This window comes from Macaca fascicularis, chromosome 1, assembly GCF_037993035.2.
Source record: "Macaca fascicularis isolate 582-1 chromosome 1, T2T-MFA8v1.1".
Classification (NCBI taxonomy): domain Eukaryota; kingdom Metazoa; phylum Chordata; class Mammalia; order Primates; family Cercopithecidae; genus Macaca; species Macaca fascicularis.
Genome location: NC_088375.1, coordinates 156,937,192 through 156,965,083, shown reverse-complemented (window position 1 = coordinate 156,965,083; position 27,892 = coordinate 156,937,192). Strand labels below are relative to the sequence as shown.

At 40.4% G+C, this 27,892-nt stretch overlaps 1 protein-coding gene and 1 long non-coding RNA gene across 3 annotated transcripts in view; both read right to left on the bottom strand.

Moving 5' to 3' along the window:
- The window catches only part of LOC141407816 (uncharacterized), a 44,007-nt gene extending 24,240 nt beyond the window's left edge, over positions 1–19,767 (bottom strand). The window contains exon 1 of the long non-coding RNA XR_012418592.1: positions 19,686–19,767. This is a non-coding gene — a long non-coding RNA (uncharacterized lncRNA). The remainder of the gene's footprint in view (positions 1–19,685) is intronic.
- ZZZ3 (zinc finger ZZ-type containing 3) overlaps positions 1–21,005 on the bottom strand; it is a 122,727-nt gene extending 101,722 nt beyond the window's left edge. For both annotated transcript variants that reach the window (XM_074003407.1, XM_074003408.1), the window contains exon 1: positions 20,349–21,005. In XM_074003407.1, the coding sequence (XP_073859508.1) occupies positions 20,349–20,773 (425 nt within the window). In that variant the 5' untranslated portion in view covers positions 20,774–21,005. The remainder of the gene's footprint in view (positions 1–20,348) is intronic.
- Positions 21,006–27,892: the final 6,887 nt, after the last annotated feature.

Here is a 27,892-nt window from a genome sequence, read left to right as displayed (position 1 = left end):
CTTGGGAGGCTAAAGCAGGAGGATCACTTGAGTCTGGGAGGTCAAAGCTACAGTGAGCCAAATTCATGTAGTACTCCAGCCTGGGTGACAAAGTGAGACTCTGTCTCAAAATATAAATACATAAAGAAATGTGAGGCCAGGCGCTGTGGCTCACACCTGTAATCTTAACACTTTGGGAGGACAAGGCAGGAGGATCCCTTGATCTCAGGAGTTGGAGAGCAGCCTGGATAATACAGTGACACTCTGTCTCTACAAAAAAACATAACATTAGCCAGGCATGGTAGCACGCACCTGTGGTCCCAGCTATTAGGGAGGCTGATGTGAAAAGATTGCCTGGGTCTGGGAGGTGGAAGCTACAGTGAACCATGATCACACCACTGCACTCCAGGCTGGGTAACACAGTGAGACCCAGTCTCCAAAAAAAAAAAAAATTAATTAAAAAAACAATTTGACTAACTGTTCCAGATTAAAAGAGACTGGAGAGACATAAAATGCAATGTATGATCTTTGATTTTAAGAAGCTCTGAAAGTAATTATTAAGATAATTGACAAAATTTGATTGTGGACTGTAAATTAGATAACATATTAATGTTAAATTCCTAATTTTGATCATTGTAACTGCAGTTAAGAGAATACCCTAGTTCTCAGAAAAAAAAGTCTGGTGATATCCCAGATCTAATTCTGCTCTGTGGAACAACTCATTACAGCCCTGCATTACCTGAAAACAACTGTCCCCTTCCCTCCTTCACTCATTCCTATAAAATCTTCCTTCTCCACAGAAAGCACTCTCAATTCCTTCAAAGGTTTTCATGGGTTATCCTCCTGACATATCTATCTTTTCATTTACTTTTCTTAAAGTGTAGCTTTCAGAAATAAGGCCAACATTGTAAATGTGTCCTAATCAACATGGAATAAATATTATATCCCTTATTATGGACAAAATCCTATTAATGAAGCCTGGTAGTTCTTTATTTTTTTCTTTTTTAAGCAACTCACCAGTTGGATGTCTGAGACCATATAAACTCAAACTCAAAAATATACAATCAATAAACCCTATTTATTCTATCTCCAAAATGTCTCAAAAAAAAAAAAAACTATCTACTCTTTCTGCTTTATTGTTATTGCTCCAGCTCAGGCCATCATCATTCTATTTAAACAACTGTAGTAGCCTAATTAATCTCTCATTCTAATCTACTCTTTATTTGCCTACAAATACATCTGTCTTCATAAACACTGACCTAAATCTGATTTTTCAGTACCTTAATGAAGAATTGGGAGGGAAAGAAAGGAGATGACTTTCTCTCCTCTTCAATTCCTAGAAAACTCTTATTCCTCAAAGGTTAATTCAATGATCCATCAGAATTAACTGCTCTCTCCTTTGCTCCCATAATGCTTAATAATTCTATCATAAAATCACAATGTATAGTTTGATATATCTATATTCCCTATTCAATTATAGGCTCCTTGAAGGAGTAAAGCAATACATTTTTTATTCTCTTAGTACATACAATGCCTTAACATTGATTAATTGAACAAAATTTTAGTCATATAACTTTTTCTATCTGAATTCCATATTTTTTTAATTCCACACTTTTAAGCAGCTCACACTATAGGTTTCTGCCTGTAGTTTCAGACAGAACTTACAAGTTGTTTTAGTTATCCTTGCCAGCTAAATTGTTCTGACATTTTATAAGCACAACTGTACATGTATTCAAAACATTAATGAAAATATTAAAATGGACAAAATACTTCTTTAGATACTTTAGATACTTCTCTCAAAGTCTGACATTAATTCCTGCTAACAGTATTTAAGAAAGTTTATTTTACACTATTAATGAAATGTTCTTAATGCTGATAAGCTAAGCCTGTATTTCTCTGCCTCTTTTCCAAGGCATACCTAGGAAAACAATCTCCAAAACTACTGCTTTCCTTTTTAAAAATAAGACTTTATGCTGTTCCTAGTCTTCTGGCATACTTTGTGTAACAACAAATTAACAAAAGCTATCAATATCTCTTAGTTCCTTAATGTCTTTAAAATGATCTAAAACCTGTGCCATCAGCCAGACAGAAAATGGATTCCTGGAATCCAATCAAGTGGTGAAGTAATCTGGGTGAGGTTTACAAAACTTGATCTGGCAATAGAGTTAAAAAGCAATTACAAAAAAATTACAAAAGGTCTTAAACTTCAATTCAGAAGAAACCAACATCAACTTAGAGTTCCACTGTTACCATACCGACAATTTTTACTAACGGTTCATTATGTCCATCTGTGACATAAGAAAAACCACCTAGACAAAGGCAGATTCCAAGGCCAATGTCAGGCTGATAAACAGCCTGTCAAGAGATGGTAACTGAACTGTGGACATAAAGTATGTCACAGGAATCTCAACTTGCTTAAGACAGCAAAACTATTCCCGTACGTAAGTGACTGCCCAACCTCCATGGTTAATTAGAATATTGAAATTAAGTATATCAAACTCATGATACTAATACTGTGTGGTTTAAAACTATCCTAAATATTTTTTAAGTTCTTATAATGTTGAAGACAATTTTAACATTATAGATGATGATAGTTTCTAAATTTAAAATAGAAACGGACTTCACACTTATGATTTTAAGTTTAAAAGTGTAAGAATATTTAGCATGGTTAGTAAGAATATTGGAATGTTTAAGAAAATTTGTGATTCACTATAAGTCTCATTTATTAAATTTAAAATTTTAATATTTACCAATTATAACTCAATAAAGCTAGAGAAAATATAAAATTTTAAAGTTTTAAAGTATTTGAGAAGCCGGGTGTGGTGGCTCATACCTGTAATCCCAGCACTTTGGGAGGCCGAGGCGGGCAGATCACCTAACGTCAGAGTTCGAGACCAGCCTGGCCAACATGGCAAAACCCAGTCTCTACCAAGATACAAAAATCAGCTGGGTGTGGTGGCTCATGCCTATAATCTCAGCTACTCAAGAGGCTGAGGCAGGAGAATCACTTGAACCCAGGAGGCAGAGGTTGCAGTAAGCCGAGATTGTACCACTACACTCCAGCCTGGGAGACACAGTAAGACTCCATCTCAAAAACAAAGTATTTGGGGAAATCCTACTTGTTGAAATTTACTCCACAAGGAATAGTGCTTAAAAATAAAACAGTATATCAAATGTATAAATACAGGGAATGTACTTAAGCAGCAGTAGTACTGGTAATAGCTAACATTCACACTGCAATGTTCCTAGGGCTCACAACCTTGTTCCAACACTTTACTGTATAAATTCATGCATTCTGGCATGTTGGCTCATGCCTGTAATCCCAGCACTTTGGGAGGCCAAAGCGGACAGATCACTTGAGGTGAGGAGTTTAAGACTAGCCTGTTTACCAACATGGTGAAACCCTGCCTCTACTAATAATATAAAAATTAGCCAGGTGTGGCAGTGCATGCTTGTAATCCCAGCTACTTGGGAAGCTGAGGTGGGAAGATCGCTTAAACCCAGGAGGCAGAGGTTGCAGTGAGCCAAGATCGTGCCACTGCACTCCAGCCTGGGCGACACAGAGCCAGACTCCACCTCAAAAAATAATAACAATATAAATACTTATATGGACTAAACGTGTGTGCGTCCCCATTCATGTGTTGAAATCAGTCTCAAAAAAAACAATAAACAAATAAATTCATTCATTCAGCAAGTATTCACTGACCATCTACCATGAACTAGGCATCATTCCAAGCTCTAATAACTGCAGCAGAAAAAACATAATCCCATCCTTCATGGATCTTATATTTTTAGAAGAGACAAACAAATATCAGGTATGATCATTACTATTAAGAAAAACCAGGGAAAGTGAAGGAAGAAGATACTATTTTAGGTAGTATAATGAAGTTCACACACCAATAAGCACCATTCACATTGAAGTCTGTGTAAATGATGTCCCTTAAAAACTCCCTCAGGGAAAACCTTTCTAGCTGAGGTAACATTTGAATCAAAGAAGGAAGGGAACAGGCCATGAAAATATTTCAGAAGAGTATTCCAGGAAAAGAAAACAAGTATAGATGCCATTTTACCCAAGGATATTTTAAGGGAGACTTAATCTGTTCAATTATAATTACTAGGCTATTAATCAAAGTCCTCCCTCACTCAGAAAAAGTATTCTTCGTTTATAGTTAATGTGCTAGTTAATGGAATAAGAAAATATATAAGTTGAACTTGAAGACAAGTTTTTACATTGATGATTTTAATTACTCAATATTTTAGAAAAGCAAACATTGTAAACAGCTCTACAACCAAAAGCAGCCACTGACATCAATAAACTCAGACTGACACTTCATGGTTCTAAGTATTTTACTGGAATTGGAGCTCTAAATTTATTTAACGAAAGTAGATGCTCTTTATCATGTAACATACCAAGGAATAAAACTTCGTCTTTAAACAGCTTTTTCTTAACCGTCTCCCTTCCAGTATGAAAACCATTCTCCTACACATAAAACAGAAGTTGGGAATTTCTCATTATTTATCTCCCTAATCAAAAGGCTTCTTTCTTCCTTATTGATGTCGCTTTGAATTTGGCGGAAACTAGCCCTTTTTATTGCCCTTAAACATTTTTACAACCCCTCACCTCATTCCAGCTCTATCTAGCTTATATTCTTATATTCTATCTATTCTTTTATTACAGCTCTATCTAGCCTACCTACATTCCTAATTATCTTCCTTTTTTCCTACCCATTTCCTCTTCATACATTACACAGATTGTGAATGGTCTATTAAGTGAACGAAAGAATGTTTCCTAGCCCTAAACACTACTGTGCACATCACTTTAAATTCTATCAGTAAGTCAAATGATTTTTTAAATTAACCTTATATACAATTAGTTAAATGGGTCTCTTTTTTTTTTTTTTTTTTTTTTTGAGTCTCACTCTGTTGCCCAGACTGGAGTGCAATGGCGTGACTCAGCTCACTGCAACCTCCACCTACTGGGTTCAAGTGATTCTCCTGCCTCAGCCTCCAAGTAGCTGGGATTACATGCACCTGCCACCATGCCCGGCTAATTTTTGTATTTTTTTGTAGAGACACAGGGTTTTGCCATGTTGGCCAGGCTGGTCTTGAACTCCTGACCTCAGGGGATCCGCCCACCTCAGCCTCCGAAAGTGCTGGGATTACAGGCGTGAGCCGCTACACCCGGCTAATGGGTATCCTTGATATGTTTTTCTTTTGAAAAAATTTACTTATGAAGAAGTCATATTAATTTCTTTAGATTACTCATGTTTTTCTTCCCCAATGGAATTTTTTTTGAAATTTTAATAACAGGTTTCATTTTTAAGAGCCTTCTATCAATATTGATTGCTTAAACTATCTGTGGTCATCATCAGTTTCTTTTCTGAACTTTCTGAAACCTGCTTTTCTGGGAATTGCTATCTAAGATAAACTCCAAGACAGCATAGAATGATCACTACCCTTTGATTCCCATCATTTCCATTTCTAGCTGGGAGGCATGGAAAAGCATGGGCTTTGGAGTCAGATATTTGTCACTTACTAGCAGTGTGACAAACTTCTCTGAGCCTCTGTTTCCACGTCAATAAACTAAAAAATAGCATTTACTGAGCATCTATTTTATATCAAGTACATTATATACTCTCTATATATGTAGAAAGTACCATATCTATTTATAATAAGGAAAACAAAGCTTAGAAATAAGTAACTTGCTTAAAATTACAGAGCTCATATGATCGCACCACTGCATTCCAGCCTGGGCGACAGAACAAGACCCTGTCTCAAAAAAACAAAAAAAAAAAAGTTACAGCGCTCGTAAGTGCTAGAGCCAGGATTTAAATCAAAGTCTGATTCCAAGTCCATGTTCTTTTTACTACCCCACAAAAAAGTGACTATAAAAACAGTCCATTTGCTCAAAACAGATGTTCAATAACAGTTAATTCTATATCTAAGTGTTCTTCCTTGTTGGTAAGAATCAACTTCATACCAGCAATTCTCTTCAACTTTTAGGAGATTAAACTGCCAAAAAAACAAGAATTTATCAGAAGCTCTGATCATCTTTATTATTAGTCAATTATTTATTTAATCAAAACCAAAAACTGTATCAAACTATGCCAAATATATTCTTCAGATATTTCTGTGCTACCAAAAAAAAAGCTTTATGCACAACCATATCCGAAGTCAGCACACTGTGTGATTATTCATCCCCAGAGTTCTTAAAATACATACCTTGTAGACATAAAGCTCTTAAAAGAAAGTGTCATTCTTGAGAGGCATTCAGATCAAGACAACAGAAACACACAGTAGTTTGCCAGAATCCAAATAACCACCACAGACAAGAACTCTGAGGTTGTCAATATCATCATGGAACTATAGATATTAAGTTTCTCTTAATTATCTTCTCTTTCTCTTCTCTCCACTTCCTCTTCATACATTACATAGATTGTGAATGGTCCATTAAGTGAATGAAAGAACATTTCCTAGCCCTAAACACTACTGTTCACATCACTTTAAATCCTATCAATAAGTTAAACTGATGTAAGCAAACAGAAATTAAGAGCTAGAATAGCATTAAACTTTCTCAGTTTTCTTTTTTTTTCTTTTTCTTTTTTTTTTTTTTTAAGATGGAGTCTCGCTCCGTTGCCCAGGCTGGAGTGAAGTGGTGCAATCTCAGCTCACTGCAACCTCTGCCCCTCCGGGTGCAAGCGATTCTCCTGCCTCAGCCTCCAGAATAGCTGGGATTACAGGCGCCCACCACCACACCTGGCTAATGTTTGTATTTTTAGTAGAGAGGTTTGTCCATGTTGGCCAGGCTGGTCTTGAACTCCTGACCTCAGGTGATCCACCCACCTCAGCCTCCCAAAAACCTACTATTACAGGCGTGAGCCACTGCGCCCCGGCCTCTCAGTTTCTTAAAAGTTTAGAAAGGTTTATAGATTACAGTTTATAGGTAGGTTTTATTACTAAGAACTTCTAAAATGCACCAGCTGATTTAAAAAAAAAAAAAGAAAAAACTGTAATAGGCTGAAGGTGGGAATGACTTAAAACAGGTAAAAGAGATCATTTTGGTGTGACAGAAATGTTCTAAAACTGGATTGAGGTAATAGTTGCATGGTACTGTAATTTTACTAAAAAGCACTGAACTGTGCACTTAAAAAGAATATGATTAAGAAATTCCCCCAAAAAACCTATTAATACAATAAATATTGTGACCCCACCCCAAATTACTCCCTTGAAATTAACACCAGTATTTAGGTCTATTATCAGGCAAATCTCCATGTTTTACTTCAATCAAACTCCAAAGTATAATTTTAGTACATGGGGGCCTCCAGATACTGAATTGCATTGTTGTCCTTCTCTAATAAACCAATACAATTCTAGAACATAACAGCATGCAAAAAATTTTTTTTTCTTTTTTTTTTGGGACAGAGTCTCGCTCTGTCACCCAGGATAAGTGCAATGGCATCATCTCGGTTCACTGCAAGCTCCGCCTCCTGGGTTCAAGTGATTCTCCTGCCTCAGCCTCCCCGAGTAGCTGGGACTCCAGCACGTGTGGCTAATTTTTTGTTTTGGTAGAGACAGGGTTTTGCCATGTTGGCCAAGTTTGTCTTTAACTCCTGACCTCAGGTGATCCACCCACCTCAGCCTCCCAAGTGCTGGGATTACAGGCATTATGAGCCACTGCACCTGGCCGAGCATGCAAATTTTCACCACAAACATTAACCAGTTTAAGAGTTGCCTTACTGAAATTACACACAAAAACAAAATCTATTAAGGCAACAGAGTATGGATGGATAACACCCTGATGAACAGACTTCTATGAAAGTTATCAGAATCAAACTGGAGTAGTAGTAGTGTTTTGTTTTTTAATAAAACAAAACAAAATGAAACAAAACAAAAAAACACCCTGACAAACAGCCAGGGAAGGCCATGAAGGAAGAGCTCTCACGAGGGTAATGCATGATAAAAACTGTCACAAAAGACTCTGCAAAAACTACAACCTTACACAAAACGTGACAAAAAAAACAAGCCAGGTGCATGGTACATACACACCTGTAGTCCCAGCTACCCAAGAAGCAGGAAGATTGCTTGAACCCAGGAGTTCACATCTAGCCTGGGAAGCACAGCAACACTCTGGTTTTTTTTTTTTTTTTGGGGGGGGGGGGTTTTTATAACTTCTATGAGGACATCTGCCCACCAACTGCCGGTCCAACCTCAGAATGGAGGCACTTTACTTATTGACCCTTGCAGCCAAGAATAATTATCTCAAAATAATTAGGAAATCCTCCTCATTTTTCCTTTAAAAACTTTTGTCTTCTTTTACCTCCCTGTATATGCACATGGTTTACTATAGCAACAGTATTCCCACTGCAATGCCCTATTCCCGAATAAACACCATTTTCTTATAGAAAGCCTCTGTTATTTAGGTTGACAAGACCAAAGTATTCAAACCACAGCTGTTTCCACTTCTGATTGTTCTGGTGAATATAAGACTTGAAAGAAAATTCAAATGTCACTGTAAAATGTGATACCAAAAAAATTCATTAGAATATAATCTATGGCCTGGAACAAGGACGGACATATATGCACACAAATGGTACTGAAGATACATATGAAGATAGCACCTCAAACTCCGAAACTCCACAGTTTGAGTGCTTGGGTTCAAATCCCAAACCCTGCATTTAGCACCTGTGCGACACCAAGCAAGATACTAAACCCCTTTGCTTTATTTATAGAATGAGGGTTACAGTAACCCTCTGTATAAGGTTGTAGGGAGTAGTAATGATAATGAATAGATTATCTAGCATGTATCTGGCCCACAGCAAATGTCCAATAAATTTTAGTTATTAGTATTACTTTTGTAATAGTTTTTAAAATCACCTAAAGCAGCTCTTTTCAATCTTCAATATACATACAAACCACCTGGAATCTAGTTACAGTAGTTCCCTCCCCCCATCCACAAGCGATACATTCCCAAGATCCCACCCCCGCCCCCACCCCTCTCCTGCCCCTGTGGATACCTCAAATTGAGGATAGTACCAAACTGGATATATACTATGTTTTTTCAGTCTGATAAGTGAGATGGCTACTAAGTGATTAACCAGTGGGAAGCATACAAAGTATGGACAAGCTGGACAAAGGGATGATTCACATCCCAGGCAGGACCAGAGGGACAATAAGAGATTTCATCAGGATACTCAAAAGGGCACACAATTTGAAACATTAATTGTTTATTTCTTGAATTTCCCATTTAATATGTTCAGTCCAAGGAAAGCGAAACTGAAGATAAGAGTGCAGGAGAGACTACTGTAAAATGAGATTCTGATATTCAGAATCTGTTATATGAGAGGTCTGGAGTGCAGTGTGAAATTTGAATTTCTAGTAAATTCCCTGATAGGTGCCAGGGAACTATAAAGTTACAAGGATGGTTGTCAAACTTTAGCACACACCAGAATCCTCTAGTGGTCTAGTTTAAAACACAGATTTCTGGGTTCCATCTCCAGAGTTTGAGAAAATCTGCATTTGTAAAATTCCCAAGTGATGCTCTGCTGCTATGCCCAGAACCATATACTGTATTGAGAACTATTGATCAAAGGTTCTCATCTAGGATATGTATCAGAATCACTTGTGGGGTTTTTGTCTGTTCATTTTGTTTTTTAATGCAGATACCCTGACTATACCCAAGTAGTGCTACAAAGTGTGGTCTCCTCACCTACTAAATCTGAAATTCTAAGGGCAGAGCCCAGCAATCTATTATTTAAAACAAATAACTTTCAGGCGATTATGATGAATGATAAATACTGAGAACCACTGCCATATACCTACAAATAAATCAAAATATCCTTGGTGACATTCTCCTAAATATACAAAGAGAAGTAGCTACCTGTGTGCTTAGCTTAGGTCAAACTGGAAAATGCTCTGACTAGTTCACTAGGTAGGAACAGCATTTATTCAAATTTAGAAGTAACTCTATAACCATTACAAAAGTCAGTTAATCTCTCCCCCATTCTTCAGGAGATAATGTTTCCCTATGGCATGATGATGTTTCCCCAAAGTCAGACATTTAAACTCTCCAAATTAAAAAACAAATGATTCTTTTTTTAGAAATTAGGCTAAAACTTTACAATCATTTAATTTCCACAAAAGCTCAGCAAATAAAAGATGACTGAAGTACAGGACTGCTAAGCATACACATTACTCTTAATCATGACCAAAATATCTAATTTCAACAACTATTTGCCATTTATAATACTCTGGCCCTAACACTTACTGACTGAAATAACCAAAATTCGCTTATAAAGGAAATTAAGCCTTTATATTAATTATATGCGCATATCATCCAGGCATATCATAACCATATGACTTATATGAAAGAAAAATTATGTGCAGGAATACAGTCATAAATCTATGACTTTCCTTAAAATTAAGAAAGTGAAATCGGAGGAAAATACAAAAGGAGAACTCCTGAGAAGCTGCACTTTAGGCACCAGGCAGGGTGGCTCACACCTGTAATCCCTACACTCTGGGAGGCCGAGGCAGGCAGATCACCTGAGGTCAGGAGTTCGAAACCAGCCTGAACAACATGGAGAAACCCTGCCTCTACTAAAAATACAAAAATTAGCCGGGCGTGGTGGTGGGCGCCTGTAATCCCAGCTACTTAGGAGGCTGAGGCACGAGAATCGCTTGAACTCAGGAGCTGAAGTTTGCAGTGAGCCAAGATTGTGCCACTGCTCTCCATCCTGGGTGACAGGGTGAGACTCTGCCACAAAAAAAAAAAAAAAAAGTTGCACTTTACACTTGAAGCTAGCCTGAAAGGGGTTAATAAGCTGGTAAGGCTCTTAGTTGATTCCCAGTATTTTACCAGCCTTTTTGATTTTATAATCTACACACCACAATGTTGTACTGTTCATGAACATAAAAAGTTGTACTGTTCATAAATGTAAGTATTTTGAAAGTAAAGTGGCTTAAACTTAAATTGGAATCTTTTTCTTGGTGGGGAGGCTCACAACATGCTTTGAAATAACTGAAGATATTACATGGTATCATAAAAATTAGAATGGGAATCACTGCTTGAGGAATTCAAAGAATGAAAAGAAAGCTACCAACTCATAAAAGTCCAAATGGCCATTAGCTGGCCAGGAATCCTGTACTATAGTTTTTAAAACAAAATTTTTAAGTAGGAAAAAACAAAACAAAAGCAACTGAGGTACTGCATAAGCCATCAGTGACAAAAATTTTAAAATATACTGTTTACCCAAATAGCATTAAAACACAAAAGAAGGCTACCACAGAGTCTAAAACAAAGAAGGCTTTTATTTGATGTCCCCTCCTAGGAGTTCTTGAAAACTATGAATGCCATGAGAAAAATGTCTAAGTGTTGAGATCTCCAGGTACAAATCAGGTTGAGTTATAGGATTTCTCAGGTTACCCATATCAGAACAGGATGAAGACACAATAAAACAGTTTAATCTCACAAACATAACATTGAGCAAAAAAGGCCAAACACAAAAACAATACATACTGTATAAATCCTAGGCTCAAAAGCAAATAATTCTATGATACTAGACATCAAAAGTGGTTTCTCTTGGTGGGGGGTGGCACCTAGGGACCATTAATGACCGGAATAAACACACAAGTTTTTGGAGTTCTGACAGTGTTCCTCTTAGTGACGGTTACACCAGTGTGTTCACACTGAAAATTCACTGAGGTGTACATTTATGAGAACTTTCTATGTGTACTAGACTTTAATTGCATTTACCTTTATTTAAAAAGAAGGAAAAAGAGATTTCTCCTTAGGAAAAGACACATTGGCCAGGTACAGTGGCTCACGCCTGTAATCTCAGCACTTTGGGAGGCCGAGGTGGGTGGATCACTTGAGGTCAGGAGTTCAAGACCAGTCTCACCAACATGGCGAAACCCCGTCTGTACGAAAAATACAAAAATGAGCCGGGCATAGTGGTGCATGTATGTAGTCCCAGCTACTCAGGAGGCTAAATCAGGAAAATTGCTTGAAATCAGGAGGCAGAGGTTGCAGTGAGCCAAGATCATGCCACTGCACTCCAGCCTGGGCGACAGAGTAAGACTCGGTCTCAAAAAAAAAAAAAAAAAAATTACTGCAAAACCACCATAAAAATCTACATACGGTGAAGACAGTTCAGGTAAGAATTATAGGTCTGGGGTGGGGAGTGGAGAGTTAATATGGAGAAGTATTACATCTCCAATAATCTATGGAAATAAAAAAATGTAAATTAAAAAAAAAAAGAGAAAGTATTACAAAGTTCTTCAAGGGCTATCAGTGGATAAATCTCACACACACCCCTTTGCCAGGAGAAATAATCTTGGTAGTTCCCTCTATAATACAGCCAAGCCACCTAAAAGCATTATTTCGTTTTATTTATGAAACACATCAATCTGCTTTCCAATGGGAAAGTGTGTAACAATGGCAGGATCTATTTTCCTTGAACTTCTGACCAATTAAAAAAAAAACTTTAAGAACTAGTAAGGAGGGTAAATAGTGCCAGAATATAATTAGCAACTCTATTTCCTGGACCATTTCAGTGACATTTTGAAAAAGCAACTCATCTCTCATGGGGCAGCAGAATTTCAATAGCAAAAAAAGGTGTAAGTTATGTTCCAATCCCTTTAAATCTCACCATAACCCAAGATAGAAGGAAATTACATCACATCGAATTGTTCATCTTCAATTCTCTGTAGGTGTTCTTCAAGCACAGGACACACTTTTTTTTTTCAAATATTTATTTTTTCACACTCAGAGTTACTTAAATCTGGCTTTTCTTACTAGCATTATTGTAACCAGAAAAATCTGTGAACAAAAAACATTAAAGCCATTTAATAAAATTAACAGCTTTGCAGCCATCACAATTTCAAAATGTAAACAAACATAAATACCTTTTTTCAATTATTTTGAGATCACAAATTATTTCATAACAGAAAAAAAGGCATCATAGTAAACAGTAAGCATTTTCAGTATTAAAAATGCTCTCTGGCATAGGTACCTTCCTAAAGCTTACTTGAATGTCTTGTGTTATTAAATTTCAGTATATGTATCATATTGCTATCTCAACATTTGAAGAAGAAAGTTACTGTGATTCTGTAACCCAAGTGCTACAGCTTTAAATGAAAAATTTAAATATATTAGAGGTATATGGTATCAAGTTGAATACTGCTGTTTAACACTCTAAGCATACATCCTAAACTGTTAATTTTAGAAGTTAATTTCTCTAATTCCCCAAAATCCGCCAAAGTAGTTTTTCTCCTTACAGTTTGTTGTTGGGGGTTTTTTTACACAGGGTCTCACTGTGTCACCCAGGCTGGAGTGCAGGGGCGCAATCTGGGCTCACTGTAGCCTCAACCTTTTGGGGTCAAGTGATCCTTCCACCTCATCCTCCCCAGTAGCTGAAACTACAGGCACATGCCACCACACCAGGCTAATTTTGTGTATTTTTTTGTAGAGACGAGGTCACACTACATTGCACAGGCTGGTGTCGAACTCCTGGGCTGAAGCAATCCTCCCACTTCAGTTTCCCAAAGTGTTGGGATTACAGGCATAAGCCACTGTGGCCAGCATAGTACTTTTAAGTAGTTTCACATTTTATCTCTGTTCAAGAAGGGGGAAATTTTCATTCAATGCAACTAAATTATGTGGCATGGAAAAATCTTATTTCAAATTTTGGCTGACAAGAAAAGGAATTATAAAACATTGTTTTGTTAAAAAATAAGCTTTATTATTCTCAACTTACAGTAATCTTAAAAATAAATAAGGAAACAAACACCACAATAAGAAAGCCAAGGCAAAATATATTAAACATATCATAGAATCATCTAAAAATATGAATGTTTTTAAGGATTGAGATAAAAATAAACAATTTAAAATAAAAATGATTAAAATGTAAAAATGAAGCATAATAAAAAAATGAGAAAAATTAAAAAATTAAATAAAGCATTATTTAAACGAGTTGAGAAAATTACCAATGTGGAGGAAAATATTTAAATTCTCATTTCACACCAATGCCAGATGAGGTAAAAACTTAAAATTTATTTAAATCTAACTTAGAAAAACTAAACAAACAGAATTAAACCAATATTGTTTATTACAGTTTTAAAAAGGGAGGAATTTCATAAAATCAGTAGAACAAAATTATATCAAGATGTTTGGGCTGGGCACGGTGGCTCACCCCTGTAATCCCAGCACTTTGGGAGGCCGAGGTAAGTAGATCACCTCAGGTCAGGAGTTCCAGACCAGCCTGACCGACATGGCGAAACCCCATCTCTATAAAAATACAAAAATTAGCTGGCATGGTGGTATGCATCTGTAGTCCCAGCTACTCAGGAGGCTGAGGCAGGAGAATCACTTGAACCTGGGGGATAGAGGCTGCAGTGAGCCGAGATGGTGCCACTGCACTCCAGCCTGTGCAACAGAGCAAGCCTCCATCTCAAAACAAACAAACAAAAAGATGTTTGACTGCAATAATGTTAAATTCTATTTATCTTCAAAGATCACAAGATAAATACATCTATAAACATGCTTCACCTCAGTAATTAAAGAAATAAAGCACAGTATGTCATATATCCCCATTAAACCTTTATAAAAAATGTTAAGTGTTGATGAGTATAGGGTAACAACCACTCGAAAGAGAATACAAATTTATCCCTTTTCATTAATATTGTGCAGTATGTTTTAAGAGCCTTTAACATGTACCTAAAAAATCAATTCTGGCAATATACAACAGACAGATAATACTATATACAAGAAACGTGTATAAATATGTTCTTCGCATGGGGGATAACATGATACGTTCACTGCACAGAACATTTTACAATCATTTATAATGATAGTTATTAAGATGCATTGTGAGAATGGGAAAGTGTTACCTAACAGTAGGTTAAAAAGCAGGACATCAAACTAAATGTTTTTTACCCACAAATATGTAAAAAATATACATTAAAATAATGGAAGCAATGTATCAAAATTCTAATAATAATTCTATTAATTCCCAAAATCTAATTCCTCAAGCCAGCTTTCAAAATCATTAAAATACATATACACACCTTATACCCAAGTCAAAGACTATCTACTTTACCACTAATGGAAGCAAAAGGTTTAAATTAACATACTAGACAGAGAAGGCCAGCAATGCAACGAAGAAAACTCACTACAAAAACCTGGCACCTTAGGACACTTGGGCTAATAGACTCAATATCAGGATTCAAAACTATACAACTGAATCATATGCATAGGTCATTTACTAATTCTAATTATCTGCTTTACTATTTTCTTCATTAGCAAATGTGCTAATCTTTAGGCAACTGGTTGTTCATTACTGATATCAAATATTAAATATAATAGAGTCTTGTTTGGGAGTTTCCTTGAAATATTAAGTAGAAAGATAAATAGGTTAAAATAATAAAATAAAACAAAGGAAGTCATACACACAATAGTACCATTTTTATTTGGTATCATCTGATAAGGAGAGATCTACAAGTAAATTTTCCAGAAAACTGAAACGTAACATTTAATTAACAGAGTTTTGAAAATGTTTACTTTTATAGCAATCTCAAAAGACACCAATTTCTTACTTCCTTAAACATAATACACAGAATAAAGGTGTATTATTAAAGTCATCATTGTGACGCATCAACTTACTAGGCTGCTCTATGATACTGTCATTCCTTCAGAAGTTAATGATTATAGGAGTGTATGTCTTTATAACGGCCTTAAAATAGTATTCTACCATAGTTCCACCTACTTTTTAATAGTTCTTCCTTTTCCCCTGAAGATGTCACTTCAGCTGCCAATGTCTCTAACTCCAATGGCCAACATTTTTATCTGTGGACTACTTCCAATTAGTTGTTTCCTAATAAAGGCTAATGGCTTATTATACTTGGTTACAGTCATTCTGAAGGCTTCTAGATTTTTTTATGTCCAGGATTTCTGCTATGTTTCAAATGGCTGAGGTCATTAGCAATAAATGTCAGCTGAATCACTGACTCTAACTTACAAATATACTGGAGTTCCAAAAACAACAGTAATAATAATACCTGAATAGTTTGATTAATCACAAAGTGATAGTCTCCTCAGGGCAAGTTACTCACTCAGTCCTCTCTAATAAGACAAAAATTACCTACATAAATGAGAAAGATCAGCTGAAAAGAAAAACAGAAAAAGTGAAAAGCAAAGGGTCAAACAAAATAATCAAGTCAAGACTTTGGACTTTGGGAAATATTTACTGAGAGTGGTTTTCAGAGTACAATTATAGTAGTTATCAGAGCATTAACGACAGAAATTTGCACCAGAGTATACACCAAATCTCTAGTAAATACTACTATAAAAATGAAACTCTTCTAGCAACTATTCCTTGTAGGCAACTCCAAACTGAATTTTCATATGAAATTTAGGTGTTTTTATTTTATTTTTGACCCATGGTCTCACTCTGTTGCCCAGGCTGGAGTGCAATGGTGCAATCACAGTTCACTGCAGTCTCAACCTTCTGGGCTCAAGTGATCCTCCCATCTCAGCCTCCCAAGTAGCTGGTACTACAGGCATGCACTACCATGCCCAGTTTTTTTTGTTGTTGTGGTTTTTTTTTTTTTTTTTTTTTTTTTGGTAGAAACGTGGTCTGACTATGTTGTTGCTGGTCTCAAGCAATCCTCCCACCTCAGCCTCCCAAAGTGCTGGTATTACAGGCGTGAGCCACCAGGCCAGCTTAAGGCAACTTAAAGTTACAGGTTTGTGGAAATAGGCATGGTGTCAGACCTTAAGGAAAAAATTCAAGTGAGAACGAATCAGTATTATATTATCACTGTTACTAATTTCCTCTGATCACTGAAGTTCATTAGCTCTCATCATTTATATGACTGTAATAATTGAGAAAAATGAAAATTAAATTTCTTGGTTATTTAAATTTTACTCAAGCAAAAACAAACCATGTAAAAACACATTTTTCCTCTTCCTTGGATTTTTCTCAGTATATTTCTACCAAGTACAAATAATTTCGTGTCTGTAAAAGACTGGTAATTCCCAAGACCCACTACTGAAAAGTTTATAAAACAAAAGTCCTAAGAACAAGGAACATATATTATTTCATAGATCAGATGTACGTGGACTATTAAAGGCCGAGTTACCAAGCTAAATTTATGCAGATACCTTTGCAAAGGCCATTGTAGAACTGTGACCTTCAAACTCATTGTCACTTTCACAATTTTCTACTTCTAAAAATAATAATAAAATGTACTTAACAAATGTTATTTAACAGAATAGCTTTATCTAAAGTAAAGAATTCACAAGGTTTCAATTAAGTATCACCTTAAGCTGCTGACTTTTATGACAGGAAATATCTAGCAATTCTGTGAACCGACCCAGAACTGACTAAAAAAAAGAGGAGGAGAAAGTTGCCTGAAATACGGACTCGGCTGTCCTCCAACTATTATGAGCCTAACTATTCTCGGACCACGGCTCTTGACTCACTGTCAACCTTCTACATTCCTCTTTTCTCCCCAACTTGTCCAATTCCATTTCAACATCAACCTCTACACTCCCAACGTCCCCTTTTCCTCTTTCCAACATCGTATCTCTCAACGCTCACTTCTATTCCTCAACATTTCTACTTGCACTGTTACAACAAAAAACCACATTGCCCAAAGAGTGGACACTTTTCTTATGTGACTGGTCTGATAAATATTATTACTGGTAGGTTTAAGGGGGAAATTACAAAAACAACACTTACAAAATGAAAGCCGCTTAGCAACTTCAAGTATATATACCTTTGTTTGTACGAACTACTGATAAGTCTACCACTCTCCAATTGAGATCACTAAATTGCAGGGTCAGAACTACCATTTTAATCACACTGATAAGCTTTTAAAACGTCTGAAAAACTCCTATATAGTTAGGTTACAGTTTAGAATATATAAAGTTAAATATGTAACAAACATTAAACATAAAAATATAAAACTCAAGTGATAAAACATTAATTTATTTAAATATTGTTTTACATGTACTTTCTGTGCAAAGCTACTAAGCACAATAAATCAACTTTACTGCAAAAATAAGTCACTTGTGATATTTTCACAAGATTATACTACCAAAAAAATCAGTACAAACAAAAAAATCTGCTTTTTATCTAAGTATGCATACATGAGTCTTGACAAACAGGCACATATCACTAAATAAAAATTTAATTTAGCTAAAAAATGTTTACTGATTGCCAATGTTGTGTTGACACCCCATTAAAACAACACTTTCTCCCCTTCATTTAAGAAACAAAAACTAAACTAAAACATGGAAATATCTGGAATGATACAGAGCAACCACAAAGGCTGGTTACAGAGATTTAAGACTGAGGAATGGAACTTTGTGGTACCTTGAAACAAGTACTGTTTTACTCTATACTATATACCTCTGTATGACGTGCAGGAAAAAAAAAAAATTTGTAGTTTAAAAAAACAAACTATGAATGAATTAACTAGTTACCTGATTCGTTTTGTAATTAACTCCCCACTCCCTATTTAGTACCGCAACTACTTAAAATAAAAATCCAAACACTACTTAAGAATACGAAAAAACAAAGGCATATTGTAAATTGATTTCTGAGACATTAGGGAATTGGAGAGAAATATTAAATTGATTTCAAACTCATTTAAGAAAAATAAAGCTCAAACTCTGATACCAAAGTTTGAGTTTGCTCTTTACTAAAAAGTCGATCTGAGGCCAGGCGCGGCGGCTCACGCCTGTACAGTGCTGTAATCCCAGCACTTTGAGAGGCCGAGGCAGGTGGATCACTTGGGGTCAGGAGTTTGAGACTAGCCTGGCCAACACGGTGAAACCCCGTCTCTACTAAAAATACAAAAATTAGCCGGGCGTGGTGAAGCGCGACTGTAAATCCAGCTACTCGCTACTCGCGAGGCTGAGGCAGGAGAATCGCTTGAACCCGGGAGGCGGAGGTTGCAATGAGCCGAGATCGCCCCACTGCACTTCAGCCTAGGCGACAAGAGCGAGACTCCGTCTCAAAAATAAAAATAAAAATTCACATGAAACAAACAGTCTGTTACCCTAAATATATAACGTAAAACCACCATGCCTAAGCATCAAAGATGGCAACGTCAGTAACACAGTGGTAATTAAAACCCTACCGATAACTGAGTTAATAGGCACGTACAAAATGATTAAAAGCAGGATTTTCTTCTGACCTCAGGTGCTATCAGAGACATAATGGGCCCTTCAAATACTGCCAAAAGTTACTGAAAATACGAAGTCAGGGTGATGAGCAAATGACACCCAGAGAAAAGAGATGGGAGGAGTTCTGTTTCAGGAGACTGGAGACAGGTACTGCAGCAGAAAACGCGACAAAATAGTTAACAGGTCTGGAATACTTTAGAAAACGGCAACACGGGAAAAACTGACAAGAACGTTTTAAAGTAAGAGGAACGGTATCCAATGGAATCATCAGGTCTGCACCAGCACGGCTCCGGACTTCCAGTGAGTGGGACAGGGTGGAATTATCACTGCGTGGGGAGAAGGACCCGGCTGAGGGGTGCATATGCTTTTGCAGGTGGCGGAGCGCCCGCAGGGGGATGGGGAGGGCAGTGTTGCCTCAATGGGGTTACTGTATTCCCTTCAAGACTATAGGAAGCTGATATAGCACGTATCCCGGCACCAAGAGGCACTCGCCCCGGGCCCCTCCCTAACGACTTGCCTTGTAGAAAGAGTTGCGGGTCCCAGGCCCCCGGAACCCAAGGCTCCGCCATCCAGGACAACTGCTCTGCCAACGAGGTCCCGCGAGAATCGAGAGATCTCGCGATACAAACACACTCGCATCTCGCGAGCTTCCTCTAACATGGCGGTACAGAAAAAAATCAGTATTTCGGAACTTAAAAAGCACTTCACTAACAGAGTAGTGAACATTTAAAACACTGAATAGTAAGTCTTTTCCGCTTTATATGTCTCCTCCTTTCCCCTTGTACAGAAGAAAAGCGGCAATCTTAAAAACCTCCGATTACCACGGTTATACTACACAAACACAGCCCAACGCGCTGCCTCAGCCGGCCTCCCTGTCACGTGGAAACAGATTATCGGCGTGCCCATCACGTGGGCCGCCACTGAGCGAGCGCGCGCCCGACGCCCTCCCAGGAGCCCTCCCCGCCCCCCTTTCGCCCGCGCACACGTGCGCGCGCACCCCCGCCCCACGTGGGGGCTTCGCCGTCACAGCCGTCGCAGTCGTCGCCTCCAGCCCACCCCCTCCCAGTACTTGGCTCCAAATCCGGGTCCCAAGCCGATCGTTTGCCACCCCCATTCCCTCCCCCTTCATTCTCCCTCCCCCGTGTCTGGCCCTCACCACGTGCCCCGAGCTCCTGCTCACCTTTCACGCGGGGTCGCACTCCACGGGCCACTTGGGGAGGCGCCGCCGCCTTGGCCGCTCTCCGCCCCCGCCACGGCACTTGCTCGGGTGGCCACCGCTGCAGGAAGCTCGATAGCGGCGCCGCGGCGCTTCCAGGTGGGTCCCCGCCTCCAGCTCCTGCCACTTCCCGCAGCACCAGCGGCTCCTTCCGGTCCCCTCCTTTCTCCTCCTCGTTGGGACGGGCGGGCGGCGGCGGCGGCGACTGCTGCTGCGGTAGCTGCTGCTGCTGCTGCTGCTGCTACTGCTGCTGCAGGCGCGCTCACTACACCGCCTGCTGGTAACCGCGGCCCGTGCAGCGCCCGCGGGTCGGGGGCTGCCGAGGCCCTTCCCGGCCCATCCCTGCCCCTGGGCGAAGGTTGGTCTTCCGAGAGCGGGTTGCAGTCCATCCCTTGCAATTGTCCAACCTGGCCCTAACAGAGGAAAAGCGTCCTCGTAGCTTCGCCGTTGGAAATCGGCTTCATTCTACTCTTTGTGGCCTCCTGAGAGATTTGTAAACCCCACCTTCCTTAGCACTGTGGTCTCAAGCCAGGAGAATATCCATATGTGTATTTATGATGATGCTTCTGCCTCTCCTCGTTCACCTCTGGCTTTCTAGCTGGTACCACACCACGCAAACTCGAACCACTTCGGGCCTTTGCGCTTGCTGATTTCTCTGGCAGAACATTTCCTCCAGATTTTTTTTAACTCGTCGATGTTCGATGCATATTTCAGGTCCCTTCTCAGAGGGCTGCCCAGACCACTGTATCCAAAAAAGTACACCTGCACCATTGCTGTAACTCTTTACCTGCTTTTATTTCTTCATAACAGTTACAGCTTCCAGACCTTATTTATTTGTCAGTATCCTCACCACCAAGAATGTAAGATTTTTAAAAGCAGGGACTTAGTAAACTATTTTGCTCATTACTGTATCCCCAGAATTGTGTCTGACACAAAGCAGTGCTCAGTAGTATCAAAACAGATCTACCAACTATATTAAGCATGTAGGAAAATGAAGCCCAACACACATTAATGAAGATAAACAACATTTATGAGCTGTGGAAAAACAGCTAAACCTCCTTCCCTGGCTATAAAGATTATGTTCCAAAAATATAAAATCCAGTGGTAGAAGCCATTAACTGGCGCTTTTCTTTGACAATTGTCCAGTACTGCTTCATTACTTTTGTTTTCCTTTGGAACATTATTTTTTTTTAAGGCAAGTGGATACATGTTGTGCCTTCTTTTATGTTACTAATAAAAGTTATTAAATGGTTTAAATGGTGTTTTGTATTTTAGCTTTAAGTTCAACTCAAAGTAACATCTACTTCAAGAAAAAGGGTTACATATTTTTATATTAATTAACACATCAAGTATTTATTGAACATACCACTGTTTCTGGGTGGCAGTACGTCAAAAAAAAAAGGGGGGGGTGGGCACGGTGGCTCACGCCTGTAATCCCACCACTTTGGGAGGCCGAGACGGGCAGATCACCTGAGGTGTCAGGAGTTAAAGACTAGTCTGGCCAACATGTTGAAACTTCGTCTCTATTAAAAATAGAAAAATTAGCCAGGTGTGGTGGCACACACCTGTTATCCCATGTAATCTCAGCTACTTGGGAAGCTGAGGCAGGAGAATCGCTCGAACCCGGGAGGTGAAGGTTGCAGTGAGCTGAGATCACGCCACTGCACTCCAGCCTGGGCAACGGAGCAAGACTCTGTCTCAAAAATAAAAAAGGAAAGATAAAACATACTAGTGCCCTATACTAAGACTAAGCACGTTTCCCTAACTTGCTCTTTCTACTTATAGAGCCAAATTCTATTATAATAACCATACTTAGCATGCTTTTGATTCCTATGTGCCAAGCCAAATGCTGTGTACTTTTCTATGTTACCCTATTTTAGGCTTCTGACAATCCTATGAGATATATACTATTTGTGGTAGGCCTTGAGATGCACTTTACAGACCCCACTTCAGGAATAAAGCACTGAGCTGCTGCCACCAAGAGTCATACCCATAGCAAGCCATCGGTTGTCAGCCCCTTTCAGGCATGCCAGTGTCACAGTGTCATAATGTTCTCAGAGAGGCCACATCCAGTGACTGATCAATGCAGGGATAAAAGGCCCAGCCCTCTCACCTCCATTTGGTACAATTCTGATGGATTTTCTCATCTCCTGCAGAACAACTTGCAGGATCAGCTAAGGCATTCCATTGAGACTTCATTGAAGCCTAGCTGCTTCTGCCCAATTCAGCTTTTCTTCCCTCCCACAAGTGATGATTCCAAAATATATGATTCCAAAAGCAGGATCTTGCTCTGTTGCCCAAGCTGGTGTGCACTGGCACAGTCTAGGCTCACTGCAGCCACCCGTGTCCCTTGTAGTCGAGATACGCACCTCCATGCCCAATTAATTTTTGTATTTTTTATAGAGATGGGGTTTGGCCATGTTGTCCAGGCTGGTCTCAAAACTCCTGGCCTCAAGCTATCCACCCACCTCGGCCTGCCAAAGTACTGGGATTACAGGCCTGAGCCACTACGCCTGGCCCCCTTTGTTATTTTCATCTAGGATCACAGAATATTGAAGATGGAAGATACATTAACAACAACTAATTCAGCAGTTTGTACAATATTTTCTGAAGCACTGGAAATTTCTTGTATACTCATATTCTTATGCCAGGATCCAATATTTGAGCCAAATAAAAGAGGACCTGGGAGTAGGCAACCAGCTGACATTTTCCTCCATCCCTTACCACAGCAGGTAAGATGCCACCTCAGAACACACTTTGAAAATCATTGATGTAGTTCTTTCAACAAATATGCCAGGTGCCATACAAGGTGCTAGAGATACAGTGGTGAACAAAGCAAGCAGAGTGTCTTTTTTTTTTTTTTTTTTTTTTTTTGAGATGGAGTCTCACTCTGTCGCCCAGGCTGGAGTGCAGTGGCCAGATCTCAGCTCACTGCAAGCTCCGCCTCCCGGGTTCGCGCCATTCTCCTGCCTCAGCCTCCCGAGTAGCTGGGACTACAGGCGCCCGTCACCTCGCCCGGCTAGTTTTTTGTATTTTTTAGTAGAGATGGGGTTTCACCGTGTTAGCCAGGATGGTCTCGATCTCCTGACCTCGTGATCCACCCGTCTCGGCCTCCCAAAGTGCTGGGATCACAGGCTTGAGCCCCCGCGCCCGGCCGACTAGCAAGCAGAGTTTCTACTTGGACAGAGCCCACAGTCTAGGGAGGGAGGCTGACATTTAAAATATAATCACATAAATTGAAACTGGTTAGTACCATTCATGAAAGGTGTAGGTCATAGGTCTGGGAAGTGAGGAGCGCCTCTGCCCAGCTGCGGTCCCGTCTGGAAAATGATGGACCTCTGCCTGGCCGTCCAACTGTCTGGGAAGTAAGGAACGCCACTGCCCAGCCACTGCACCATCTAGGATGGCAGGAGCCCCTCTGCCCGGCCCGCACTGTCTGGGAAGTGAGGAGCGCCTCTGCCTGGCCCCCACCGCTTCTGAGAAGTGAAGAGCACCTCTGCCCATTCCCCCCACTCCCCGTCCGGAAGTGAGGAGCACGTCTGCCCGGCTGTCCCACCGTCTGGGAAGTGAGGAGCACCTCTGCCCGGCCCCCACCCCGTCGGTGAAGTGAGGAGTGCCTCTGCCCAGTCCCCTCATTGTCTGGGAAGTGAGGAGCACCTCTGCTTGGCCCCCGCCCCGTCTGGGAAGTGAGGAGCACCTCTGCCCCACCGCCCCACCGTCTGGGAAGTGAGGAACACCTCTGCCCGGCCCCCGCCCCATCTGGGAAGTGAGCATCTCTGCCCTGCTGCTCCACCGTCTAGGAAGTGAGGAGCGCCTCTGCCCAGTCCCCTCATTGTCTAGGAAGTGAGGAGCTCCTCTGCCCAGCCCCCCACCGTCTGGGAAGTGGGGAGCGCCTCTGCCCTGCCCCTGCCACCATCTGGGAAGTGAGGAGCACCTCTGCCCAAAGGCCCACTGTCTGGGAAGTGAGGAGCTCCTCTGCCCGGCCCCCACCCCATCTAGGAAGTGAGGAGCGCCTCTGCCTGGCCGCCGCCCCGTCTGGGAAGTGAGCAGCGCCTCTGCCCAGTCCCCTCATTGTCTGGGAAGTGAGGAGCACCTCTGCCCTGCACCCTCCCCCAACTGTCTGGGAAGTGAGGAGCATCTCTGCCCGCCCCACTCCCACCGTCTGGGAAGTGAGAAGCACCTCTGCCCTTCCCCCCTCAAATCTGGGAAGTGGGGAGAACCTCTGCCGGCCCTTCCATTGTCTGGGAAGTGAGGAGCGCCTCTGCCCTGCGCCCTCCCCGCCACCACACCCTCTGGGAAGTGAGGAGCCCCTCTGCCTGGGCCCCCCACTGTCTGAAAAGTGAGGAGAGCCTCTGCCGGCGCCCCCCCGCCCCCGACCCGGCCCCGTCTGGGAAGTGAGGAGCGCCTCTGCCCGGCCCACCGCATCGTCTGGGAAGTGAGGAGCCCTCTGCCTGGCCCCCACCCCATCTAGAAAGTGAGGAGCACCTCTGCCCGGCCGTCCCCCGCCCCCCATACACACACCCCATCTGGGAAGTGAGGAGCACCTCTGCCAGCCGCTGTGCAACCCTCCAAGGGTGAAGTGACAGCCTTGTGTGTGATCTTTCTGCCCTCCCCAAGTTTGCATTTTCTTTTTTTTTTTTTTTTTTTTTTTTTTTTTTTTTTTTGAGACAGAGTCTCGCTCTATCGCCCAGGCTGGAGTGCAGTGGCCGGATCTCGGCTCACTGCAAGCTCCGCCTCCCGGGTTTACGCCATTCTCTTGCCTCAGCCTCCCGAGTAGCTGGGACTACAGGCGCCCGCCACCTCGCCCGGCTAGTTTGTTTGTTTTTTTTTTTTTTTTTTTTTTTTTTGTATTTTTTAGTAGAGACGGGGTTTCACCGTGTTAGCCAGGATGGTCTCGATCTCCTGACCTCGTGATCCGCCCGTCTCGGCCTCCCAAAGTGCTGGGATTACAGGCTTGAGCCACCGCGCCCGGCCTGCATTTTCGACATTAAAGTTTACTTTTTAACTTTTAAATTGGAGAATATAAAAAAAAGTGCAGGTCACTATAAGAATATGTCCATATGCCCAAAAGTACATACATGTTCTAAAATACTTCTGAGGAAGCAACATCCAATCTGAGATGAAGTATGTATTCACTACTTCTAAAGTGTGAATGCATTTAGGAGTTGGGCAAAGGTGGGAAAAACACTCCAGAGAAAGAAAACAGTTGATGCAAGGCCCCCTACATGGGATGGAAGTTATTATTTATTTACTACTACTACTTACTATTGCCTGAAAGAAACCACTGGTTTTTTCCCCTTGTATATAAATCTGATATGAAGTCATATATCCTAATTCTTTCACTGGATCATGAGCTTTTTTCTATGTCATTAAATATTCTTCAAAAATCCCAAGAAATGGGCCAAGCATAGTGGCTTACACCTGTAATCCCAGCACTTTGGGAGGGCAATGTGGGAGAATCACTTGAAGTCAGGAGTTCAGGCCTAGCCTGGGCAACATAGCAACATCCCATCTCTACAAAAAATATTTTAAAATTAGCCAGGCATGGTGGTACACACCTGTACTCCCAGCTACTCTGGAGGCTAAGGCAGAAGGATCACCTGAGAGCCAAGGAGTTCGAGGCTGCAGTGAGCTATGATCATGCCATTGTAGCCCAGCCTGGGCAACACAGTGGGACCCCATCTCTAAAAAATAAAAATAAACCCTGATAAATGATTGCATAATTTATTTAACCACTCTTCTATTTGAGGACACTATCATGGCATTATGATTGGTTTAATGAGTGCTCTCATGTCCAAACACAGTATATGTCCAGATCTTTTGGGGGCTGAATCTCTAAGATTTGGGTAGTTGAATTAGTGGGAAGTAAAAGGAGAGTCTAGGATTCCTGGCTTGGGTGACCAGGGAGATGGAGGTGTTATTGATGACCACAGAAAATACTAAAGTAGGAGCAAGTTTAGATGGGGGAATGATGTGTTTCATTAGGGTATACTGAGTTTCAGGCAACCCCAGTACATCTAAATGAAGCACCCAAGAGTCAGTTAGAAACATGTCGAAGATGCTGGTTTCAGGTCTGAGCTGGAAGTACAGGTTTGTGAGTCTTTAGCTTAGAAATAGTAACTGGAACCTGAGTTTAGATTTGGTTACCCAGGGAGAGCACAGAGTGAGAAAAGCAAAACCAATAACAAAACCCTGAGAAGCACTGACATTGTTGAGGGCAAGGAAGAAAGTAAAAACCACAGAGGAGAAATGAGGGACCAGAACTGTAAAGGAAAATTGAACAGTAGTAACCAAAAACCAGTGAGGAAGAAATTTGAAAATGGAGTCCTAAATGTGAACTTACTAGACAGATTTACCAGGAACCTATTTTGTCTCACACATTATGTTAAACACAAGGGGGGAACAAGACAAAACCTTTTGGTGCCTACCGTCTGGTGGGGAAGACATTGTTATACATCACCAAAAAGGCCAATATATTTGGCATATTTTTAACAATTATACCTTGTTTCTAAAAAGACATGTAGCTCACCCAAAAAAATCAGTATAATGGGTAAAACAGAATTCAAAATAATTAAAATGAGAAATTTATGGCAAAAAGAAAATAGAAACAAAAATGATGCACAAAAATACATGCTTGGTTGGATGCAGGGGCTCACACGTCTGCAGTCCTAGGACTTTGGGAGGCCAAGCTAGACGGACTGCTTAAGCACAGGGTTCAAGGCCAACCTGGGCAACATAGTGAGACCCCATCTCTACAAAAAATAAAAATAAATTAGCCAGGTGTGGTGGCGCATGCCTGTGGTCCAGCCTGTGGTCCCAGCTGAGCCTGAGGTGGAAGGATTGCTTGAGCATAGGAGGTTAAGGCTGCAGTGAGCCATGCCCATGCAACTCCAGCCTAGGCAACACTGCACGACTGTCTTAAAATAAATAATTTTTTAAAAAAATACATGCTCTAAGGTCCTGAAAACTTACTTTAAGCTTTGTAGCAGATGTAGCAGATGTTGTAACAAGGAAAAAACAAAATCAGTTATAACAGGTTTAGTATGCCTAGGGTAACAAATATTTTGCCCAAAGGAGGCATTACTACTCCAGGACTAAGACTAAAGATGAATTTCTCTGAGTTTCTCACAATGACAACATCATGTGAAGAGTATCCTTAACAGCATCTTTCTAGTAAATCCAACAGTTAATTTTATGGGACTCCTTATTACAACATCTCTCAATCTAGGCTGAAAGCAATTCTGTGGGCTTGGAAGAGGTAAACAGCATATCCTAGGTAGGAAACTCTTATAGTCTGACTGTGTGTGTTTCAAATTAGCATGACTTCCACCCTAAAAACAAGCATTTCTGCATAAATTTCCTAACAAGGTTGTTCTCCTATATTACTGGTTATCATACTCAAGAAACTTAACATTGATATACTATTACCGAATATCTAATACATAGTCTATATTCAAATTTCCCAAACTGTTCCAGTATTGTTCCTTAGATATTATCTCTTCCAATCC